Below are 9977 nucleotides of genomic sequence, written 5' to 3'. Positions count from 1 at the left end.
GACTTGCCTTAGTTTATATTATGCTCTAAATTATATAGTACTGCATCCTGTGTAGCAAAAAACAACCGACTGTTTTTGTTTGGCAGTGGTTTGTGCGCGTCTCGGGAGTTGATGGACATCGCACTGGCCAATAAGATCACTGGGAAATTTCAATTTATTGCTTCCTGCCTCTGATTGGTCAGTCTTCCCTTGTGGGCGAGACCGCATTTTCCGGTTTTCCTTCTTAATGCTTTCGGTGTTACAGGCATTCGGTATTAGTTTCTCATGCACGCGATCAGGATTATTAGTAAAACAATGGAGACCGTCGAGCATCACACAGTATCTGTTTGCGTCGCGTTAACAATGAACTGATTATTAGTATCGCGCGCAGAAGAAAGATAAGACGAGCTTTCATTGTAAGAAAGCAACTTGATCTGGGCTGTGCACGCGTTTGGAGTCTTTTTGTTGGACTTCCTTGGATATCCATATCGTCAACTTTCTCGTACGTTTACTTTTTTAATTTTGTGGTAAGTTTACAAGGATTTGTAAATCACTGTCTTTCAAAAAACTTGTAGGATGACCGTGTCATACAGCCATTCGTGTTTAATAATAATTGTCTATACTTATTGAATGTGTAATTTTGCAATCAAACAATGCACGTATAGTTTTAAAATTAAGTTTTTTAATTCGCTTCAAAAAGACATTTAGTGCCTATTTAGTTATATATATATATTTTCTCTCACCGTTTCACTTTTTAGATGTGGGGATTTTTTTGTAATCTATCTGTCTGAACTTGTTTTCGTTTCGTTTGTGTTGCTCATGCATGTGTAAGAGTGATTGCACATCGTCCATCTGTGATTTTCAGTCAGGTCTGATGAGTCAGTGCTAGTTAATGAAGGGCAGATTCTGTTTACCATCTCTTACTTTTCATGAAGTGTGTGCATTTTGTGTATTTTTGTAAACTGTCACACTTAACATGACCTGGGGGCTGTAAACACGTTTACCAAATAAGCCAGGCTTATTTCAGTTAGTCTGACTTATTTTGAACCAAATCAAGTGACAAAGTCAGACTAACTGAAATAAACCTGGCTTATTTGGTAAACGTGTTTTATGAAATAGCCACCTGTTCCAGAAAAGTTTGTTTACTGTGCTTCCCAAGGGAAGCGACACATTTACAGGAGAATTCCATCCTAAAATATAATATAGTCAGTAGCGTTACTTCCTGTTGCTCCAAACATATAGGCTCATGATTTTCTTTCTGCAAAAAATAAATTCCGAATGTTAGGTGCTGACAGCCACAGTTTGCATACACTTATTTATTCTTTTTCACATGCAATGAAAGACTGTCATTCTGCTTAACATATCCTTTACTGTTCCACAAACACAAAAAAAGAAAAGTCATACAGGTTTGGAACAACACGAGGAGGAGTAAATGATGACAGGGTTATAATTTGTGTGTGAAATAAGGAACAAGGAAACCAGGAAAATCACGAGACTCGTTCGAAAGGGAAGATTAGTAAGTAATGTGGTTGGTCAGTGAGTCACTGTTGTCATAGAAACATTGTTGCCAGTCAAATTGGTTGTTTTTGGGTACATTCAGAATTTGGAACTGAGCAGCTCATCCCTCGGGACTGTGTTTTCTACATGAAATGGAGCAGAACAATAGGGATGTAGTATAGGATGCACTGAACTCAAGGAGATCAGTGGAAAGACTCCTGCCATTAAACCTGCTTGACCTCAAGACTCTTCCTTAATCCAATAACAGTGTTTAGAATTAAGAGTACACCTAGTTTACAGGAGCTTTAGAGATTGCAGAGCAGGAGGGAAATTAACTTTTCTTCTGACCTCCATCCACTGTGATTAGTAAATGCCTTTCTGCATTTTGTTAGGTTTTCTCCCAATTTGAACTGGACTTTTGCATTGTACAAATAATTATAGTGTCCGCATTCACTGAGAACTGTTCAGTTCCTCCTGGGAAGTTCACATTTACGAGTTGGGAAGTGACGAATTACAACTTCCCAACTCGTAAATGTGAACTTGGGCCTATATGTCAAGTCACTTCAGTTGGAGCAAGATGGCAAGATACCTTTTCTGCATAATTTTTAAACTCTTTATTCATAAAATCATGAATAAATAAAGAACACTGTCATTTTGTTCATGCAATCTAATTTTATTGTTATATATATATATATATATATATATATATATATATATATATATATATATATATATATTAGCAGATTTACCATTTATACAGATGCTTCATCCATTGTGTTTTCTCACTGACGCTTTTCAATTTTTGCATTGTAAATTTGGGGCACTTTTGTAACTTTTACTGACCATATTGCTGAGTCCTGTCCAGGGTTCAAACTGAGTTATCAAGTGTCACTTGCCCTGTTGGTGCTGAGTGTTGTACTAACTAGCTTATGTTGACAATTTAGTATGTGTGCAACCAACTGTGTGTATAACCAACTAAACTTAACCTGTTAATAGTCCAACTGTTTCAACATAAACCTGATAATAACTTTTCCAACTGAAATCTGTAAATCTTGAATGGTTTGAAGTTTGGTCTCTTTTTAAAGAAAGCACTTTGCACATTATTGAAGTCAAACAAGCTATAAATAGGAAACGGAGAAGAAAAATCACCAAATATAAAAAGAGCTTTTCAATGATATACAATTTGTTTAGATTAGAAAGGTTTACAATGGGTTAATTGGACCCACCGCTTGGCCAGTGACAGTTAACAACAGGTTAAACATGGTTTTCTGTGATGAGGTTTTGCTAATATTAAAGTTGAAAGTTCATAAGCATAAGTTAGAATGGATTTGAAAAGTCATGGTGTCTTTTTTACTTATTTTAAACCGACAGCTAAATGTTTAATAAAAACACTCTTCTGGCACATTAAAATTTACTTGATCTATTAATCATTTGGTGGAAATGTTGGCAAGGCAAGTACAAAATTCAAATATGTTTCTTCAGTTGTTGTTTGTTTCTAAACACAACTTCTTGTGAAATCAAATCAATTGAGGCAGTTTGACTAGTAGATAAGCAAAATACAGACTGTTTGCATGTAGGTGTGTTCATCTGGTGGTGGGTGTTCATTTCACACCTTATTTCAGAGGGATGCTGCTATGCAACTTTCTTACAGGCTGACTAATTTTTTCATCCACAGGTCCAAAATGCCACAGACAACGCCGTATTCAAGCAAATTCAACCCTAGCACTTACAGCAGCAGCCATAGTCACCGCCAACCTGTGGAGGAGAACTATGGGGGTCTGCACTACCGTGATAATAAGCTTGTGTCCGGCTCTCTGGAAGCCCTGATACAGCTCTTAGTCCCGACTGTGGACTATTACCCTGACGTAAGTATACAGCCTTCGCTGTGATAATTATTAGTTGCATGGTAAATGTCAACGTTTAACTGACGCTTGAGACTTTCCTGTCATTTTTCAGAGATCATACATTTTCACCTTCCTGCTAAGTTCCCGTCTCTTCCTGCATCACTTTGAGCTTATGTCTCGTGTTTGTTACCTCTGTGTGGACCATCACAGGGTTGGCGACCCACAGACCGATAAGGTAATCTTACATCACCAAATGAGTAATTTTACATCACAACAATGTTACCTTCTCTGGAAATATAACTCGGATGTATTGCATAACCATGTGGTAATGTCTGTTTTTGGATAATCCAGTGAATTAATCAGACTTTGCCAGTGAAATTTACTCAATGGAAGCAAACCAAAAGATAAGATTATTCATAACAAATGACTGAATGAGTCTGGCATCAGTGCAAAAACACATTCTCATTATGTAACACTTGAACAAAAGTTTCAAAAGAGTCATGCATAATAAAATGATTGTAGCCATTTTTGAATCATTTTTAAAATAGCCGATACACACACACCTGTATGACAACTCATGAATCAATTCTATTTTAATATGCCAAATTGTCTGCAAACATCATGTGACCCAACACATGGAAAATAAATCACTCCCATTAGGGGTTTGAAACCTTGGGTTCATAGAAAATACATCAAAGGCATAGCTCACCTAAAAATATTGTCATTTACATTTAATAAACAAATTATTGCGGTTCCCATTAACGCCCGTTATGTTTGGAACAACATGAGGGTAAAAAAATGATGACAGAATTTTCATTTTTAGGTGAATTATCCCTATAAGTTCTTTAGTTTTCAATTTAATCTAACATTTTTCAATATTTTTTCAGTATGCATAAATTATTATTTTAAACTCATTAGTTGAGTCATTTTACCGTAAATACATTACCTATTTGGTAAACAAATTTAGTAGCTAATAGTAATTAGTTCCTAATAGTTGTACCCAGTAGCTACGATCTTATATCAAACTGTAGATGATTCCGTGCTAAATTGACTTGCTTTACTCAACAGAAAAGAATACGGGAAATAGCACCGAAAATCGTGCAGCTGCTCACAGAATGGACAGAAACCTTTCCGTATGACTTCAGGGATGAGCGCATGATGCGCAGCCTCAAAGAGATGACCCATCGTCTTGCCTTTGGAGATGAGGTCAGAAGAGATGATGCCTTCCTGATGATCTAGCACAAACATTGCATCATGTTATTGTTTGTTTTTTAACTAAGTTGAATCTTGAATAAATAAATACTGACTTATGGCTAAATTCTAAACCACTTTTGTATGGATATATCGATATATTGAACATCAACATGACATGGATTTGAATCCAAATGCAAATGCGTTGGATTCGCATGTTCGCTGTTTGGCTTCAAACCCTCTGACGTATTTCCTTTTTGCTCAAGCTGTGATATCAACACAACAGCTTACAGTTACCAAATGTTATTTTTGGCTACAGATATGAATGGATATTATAATGCTGACGTAGGAAATCGTTGTGTTGTTTTTGACTAGCTTTCACGGAGGGCCATGCAGAGACTCATTCAGCGCCTCTTACGCAAACTGACCACCCTCGGACAGTATGAAGAGTCGCTGGCGACATCCAGCGCTGCCGCCGCCATGGACAGACCACTCGCCCTAAAGTCCAAGCAGCAGTTAGTACGCAGAGAAGAGTGCGTTTTGAACCTGTGCGATGACCCTTTTGTCTTCGCCCAACAGCTGACGCACATTGAGATGGTGAGTGACGGCATGGTTCAATCTGATTGGCTGTCAGTATTAATGTTCTGCACTTTTATATAGTTCACCAAAAAATACAAATTTGCTAAAAATTAGTCACCCTTAGGCCATCCAACATGTAGATGAGTTTGTTTCTTCATGGGAACAAATTTGGAGAAATTTAGCATTACATGACCCACCAATGGATCCTCTGTAGTGAATGGGTGCCGTCAGAATGAGTCGGTAAGTAATGTCGGTAAGATAAGTAATCCACACCAATCCGGTCCATCAGTTAATGCCTTGTGATCTGAAAAGATGCGTGTTTGTCAGAAACAAATCCATCATTAAGGTGTTGTAACTGCATATTTCTCTCCTGATTCAGACGCAGTATTATGGCTAGAGGACTTGTATTTTAGCCAGAAGTAATGATTTAAAGTTAAAAACATCCTAATGATGGATTTGTTTCCTTCAAACACGTATCTTTTCACTGCAGAAGATGATAACTGATGGACTGGAGTGGTGTTGTGATGTTTTATCAGCTGTTTGGACTCATTCTGACGGCACCCATTCAGTGCATGGGTGGGCAAGTCATGTAATGCTAAATTTCTACAAATATGTACTCGAGAAGAAATCAACCTGAGAGTAAGTTTTCAGAATTTTTTTTATTACTAGATAAACTAATACTTTAAGCCTGCTCTCATGTTTTCTAGGAGAGACTCAGTTATATTGGCCCTGAAGAATTCGTTCGAGCATTTGTTCAGAAAAGACCCTCGGACAACCATAAGGTAAGCCGGTCACACAGCTGTAATCAAAGATTGCTTAAGACACTGTAAATGGAAATAGAATGGCCACAAATAAAGAAGCAGCTGGACTATTTCAATGACGGTTGAACTTTTGTCCTTCAGAGTTTCTTCAGCAAAAGAAAAGCGAGCAACCTGGAGGCTTACGTTGAATGGTGCAACAGACTGAGCTACCTGATAGCCACAGAAATTTGCATGGTGAGCACACCTTGCATCTATTTTGGGAATAAAGCAAAGCAGGGGAAAAATCTTATCTGTTGTTGTTGACGTCAAAGGTTGTGTAACCGCTCTGTCCCTTGTATAATTCTGAGCCTGTGCAGTTCATTGTTACTTTTGAATGATCTGGAGGTGGTGGTTTGCTACTTTATTTCCAATGTAAAATCTGCTCCTGAAGCAAAAGCTATTGAGAACACTGCTGTATGTAACCGCGTATGATTTGCAATTACTGACACTATGCTGTCCTCTGCTGGTTTGTCTTCAGCCGGTGAAGAAGAAACACCGAGCAAAAGTGCTGGAATTCTTCATAGACGTGGCACAGGAATGCTTCAACATCGGCAACTTCAACTCATTAATGGCCATTATTAGTGAGTACATATTGAATGATTTTGTCGTTAACTATGAATTTTAAAATGCTATGTTGAAAATACAATTTCTTAGCCATAGTCTTGATTTTGCATTGAAGTGATTTCACATTATTAACAATGTTTTACTGTGTAGCTGGGATGAACATGAACCCTGTATCCAGACTGAAGAAAACCTGGAATAAAGTCAACACAGACAAGTTTGACATCCTGGTGGTAAGGAAGAGAGAAAGAGATGCATTGGGGTCCAACAGTCTAATGGTGTCTGCACACCTAACCTGAACTGAATTTTTGCATCGCGTTACTCACTCTAGTTTAGTGCTGTCAAACGATTAATCGCATCCAAAATAAACCATGAGACTACTGTATAATTTAAACTTGGAAATACACAGCATTGTTTTTTTTTCTAACGGAAACATTGATTTAAAATGATCTGCCCCGTTTCTCTGTCACCATGCAAATTTGTCAATAACATTGTGATTTGCAAAAATCAAGTTTATTTGAAATGTAATTGCATTAGAAAAATGAAAAGTTGTAGTCTTATTACTAGTAGTCTCAGACTTTTAGACTTCACTATATGGATACTTTAAACTATGCTTGTTTTTCTATGCACTCAGTTAATTTTGCTGTTTGTTTTGGTATTTTAGCACCAAATGGACCCATCTAGCAACTTCTACAACTACCGCACTGCATTGCGGGGAGCAACTCAGAGGTCTAGTACAGCACACACAAGCCAAGAAATGGTAATTTTATACACAACTTTAATTGTAACACTTAAGAATTGCATGGGAATTTTATATGAATTCACTGTTCTTGTTTTTCAGATTGTTATCCCGTTCTTCAGCTTGTTCATAAAGGATATCTACTTCCTGAATGAAGGCTGTGTCAACAGACTGCCTAACGGCCACATCAATTTTGAGGTAAATTGACATTTAATACTCTATAATACTATATCACTTGGTTATCTAGTAGCTTGAAAAGCTTTTCCTTTCTCGTCTTACAGAAATTTTGGGAGTTGGCCAAGCAAGTGAGTGAGTTTCTGTCCTGGAGGCAGGTGATCTGTCCATTTGAGAGGGACAGGAAAACCCTGCAGTATCTCATCAGCGCACCAGTGTTCAGTGAAGATGGTGAGCTGCCGCTGCTTTCTACTTGCGCTTAGAAAAATAGGAAATAATAAATATTTCACCTTTTATTTTAAGGTAACATCATTAAAGTGTGATTACAAATAAGTATTGAGTAATATTAATTATCTACATGTACTACAGGGTTTGTTTTATGGTTAGTTGCTTGTAATTGTGCGTTTCCTGTTATTACTATAGTAAGTACGTGTATCGGTCACATTACAATAAAGTGTTGCCTGTATTTCTAGTTTTGGGTGAATTAATTGGTTTTGTGGAATAAATGTATTTGTTGTGTTTCAGAGCTCCAGCTCGCTTCATATGAGAGTGAAGGTCCTGAAAACAATCTGGAGAGAGACACACGCCGTTCACTCAGGTCTGAACGCTTTTCTGAAAACCCTTGTTCCAGACATTGTTGTAATTTTTTTTTTAAACAACATTGACTAGCCACTACTGTATATGCGCACTCAATTTCATATGCTGTTTGTTTCTCGTTGCTGTAGGTCGTCCCTCAGTAGAATGTGAACGGTGAATTTGGGATTGTGTCCTAACACATGGACTGATGGCACTGAAGACTTGGAAGGACTTTTATAATCATTTCACTTTTCTGTTGTTTCATTGGTGAAATTGAGGCTGGATTCTCATTGTGACAGTAACACTACGCTAAAGCAAACATACTCATCTCATTTACCTCAAGTACCTTAATGAAATGTGTTATAAATATGCTATAGATCTCCTGGGTGAATTAAGAGCATGTCGCTGGCTGACCTGTTCTAATATTACAATTTGTTTTGCTTTTGGTAAGTGGTATTAATAGTTTGTGTACTGAACATATTTGTTACAATATGAAAAAAGATATTTTTATGTGTATTATAGTTTAATGTGATCAGTGTATGTTTCCCTATAAAGGATCTCTGAATTGAGCTGATTTTGGGTGTTTTTTTGTTTTTTTTTCTGTGTTCTGTTTCAACTGCTTACACACCAAATCTTTACTTGTCACACAATTTCTGAAACCACACACCAAATCTGCAAAACCATAAACAAATTTTCGGCCTTTGACTCAGTTTTCAATTGAATAACACACTTTTTTGCAAAACACAGCACACAATTCTCTATGTAACACAATCTAACAGGAATTGCAGTTTTTTTTTTTTTTTTACAATTGCTTGGGCACAATTTTAAAAACAAGGCTCGTTACACAATTCACACATCCACACACAAGAATCAGAACATCTGCAAAACTAAACACTTCATTCAAAACTTTTTTTGGTATTGTATGGCACACACATGGTTCATACAGTTGGATTTTGTTTGAATCACTTACACACTGCTGTGCTCACTTGTAAAATATTCTATTTTTGATGGTGTGTGTGAGGTATTGTTAAAGTACATTAATATATTGACCAAACACCACATGAGACAAGTACTGCACATTCATGAACATCTTTATTTTATTCAGTACATCAATGAAATTAGGTTGCATTTTGATTGCAGCATATATTGTGATGTTACCACCACGTTGACCCGGGACATTCAAAATAGCTCTGTGGCCAAAGATGTTTCTCCCTCTTCCTCTTCCTGCACCACTGCTTTTCATTTTTGTTGAAGACAAAAATTCACCTGCTGCCTTTTTATAGTGCTTACACTGAATGTTGAGTTTACAGTTAAGCACCTAAGTGTCTTCACACCTGATGGCCGTGTTTGATCAACTGGATCATATGTGCAGTATTTTGGAAGCCAGTGCCTTAAAATGGCAAAGAAGTTACATCGTGTTAGATTTCTGTGTCTAATGTAGAAAATTAGTTTTTAGTGTCTTGCAAAACCATGTGTGTAGTGTTTTGCAAAAAGTGTTAGGCTGAGAATGTGCTTGTGCTGATGTGCTCTTTGACTGTCAGGTTTCACTAACTGTGTTATTTTTCATTTTAGTGTGTAAACAATCATGAAAAACTGTAGTATTAAGGCAAAGGTGCTTGCAAATGTTGGCTTTTGAGATATGTTTGTGATATTTTGAATGCAGTGCTTCATTTGAGTAGCATCTGCCTGCAAAACCAGAGGCTGCATTTTGAGGAACGCATTTCTAGGACCCTAGGTTTCAGGAGATCATCCAGGTGGTATAGTGCTGCTGCATACATCACAATGTGTGCTTTAAATATTTAAAGGTCAGGAAAAGTCATGCCAATAATATGTTATTTCTATTCAGATTTCTTGCATCTCCCTCTATTACTTTTTTTCTCAGTTCAAATGGGCTTTATTGACATGAACGTTTCAACAACCTTTGTTCCCACAACATCAATAATTTTTTTCCAAATCTTTGAACAGTATGCAATAATATTATTATGACCATTAACTGGTATGAAGATTGATATCATTATTTTTGTATCGTATGTGTGC

At 37.0% G+C, this 9977-nt stretch overlaps 1 protein-coding gene across 2 annotated transcripts; it reads left to right on the top strand.

Annotated features, from left to right (window-relative positions):
- Window positions 1-212: 212 nt before the first annotated feature.
- LOC306863759 (ras-GEF domain-containing family member 1B-B-like) lies at window positions 213-8513 on the top strand. Of its 2 annotated transcripts, none has more exons than XM_079407300.1 (14): window positions 213-506; window positions 3152-3341; window positions 3433-3555; window positions 4389-4526; window positions 4887-5108; window positions 5798-5872; window positions 5993-6085; window positions 6369-6471; window positions 6605-6684; window positions 7116-7211; window positions 7293-7388; window positions 7472-7595; window positions 7890-7962; window positions 8090-8513. In XM_079407300.1, the coding sequence occupies exons 2-14, from the start codon at window positions 3159-3161 to the stop codon at window positions 8109-8111; spliced, it is 1428 nt and encodes a 475-aa protein (XP_079263426.1). In that variant the 5' UTR covers window positions 213-506; window positions 3152-3158; the 3' UTR covers window positions 8112-8513. The 2 variants fall into 2 exon arrangements, with proteins under 2 accessions (XP_079263426.1, XP_079263427.1); XM_079407301.1 differs by having other exon boundaries at window positions 220-481.
- Window positions 8514-9977: the final 1464 nt, after the last annotated feature.

Source organism: Barbus barbus (assembly GCF_936440315.1).
Source record: "Barbus barbus genome assembly, chromosome: 45".
In the NCBI taxonomy this organism is placed as follows: domain Eukaryota; kingdom Metazoa; phylum Chordata; class Actinopteri; order Cypriniformes; family Cyprinidae; genus Barbus; species Barbus barbus.
The sequence above is the reverse complement of the archived record's forward strand: the minus strand, read 5'-3'. Positions and strand labels throughout refer to the sequence as shown.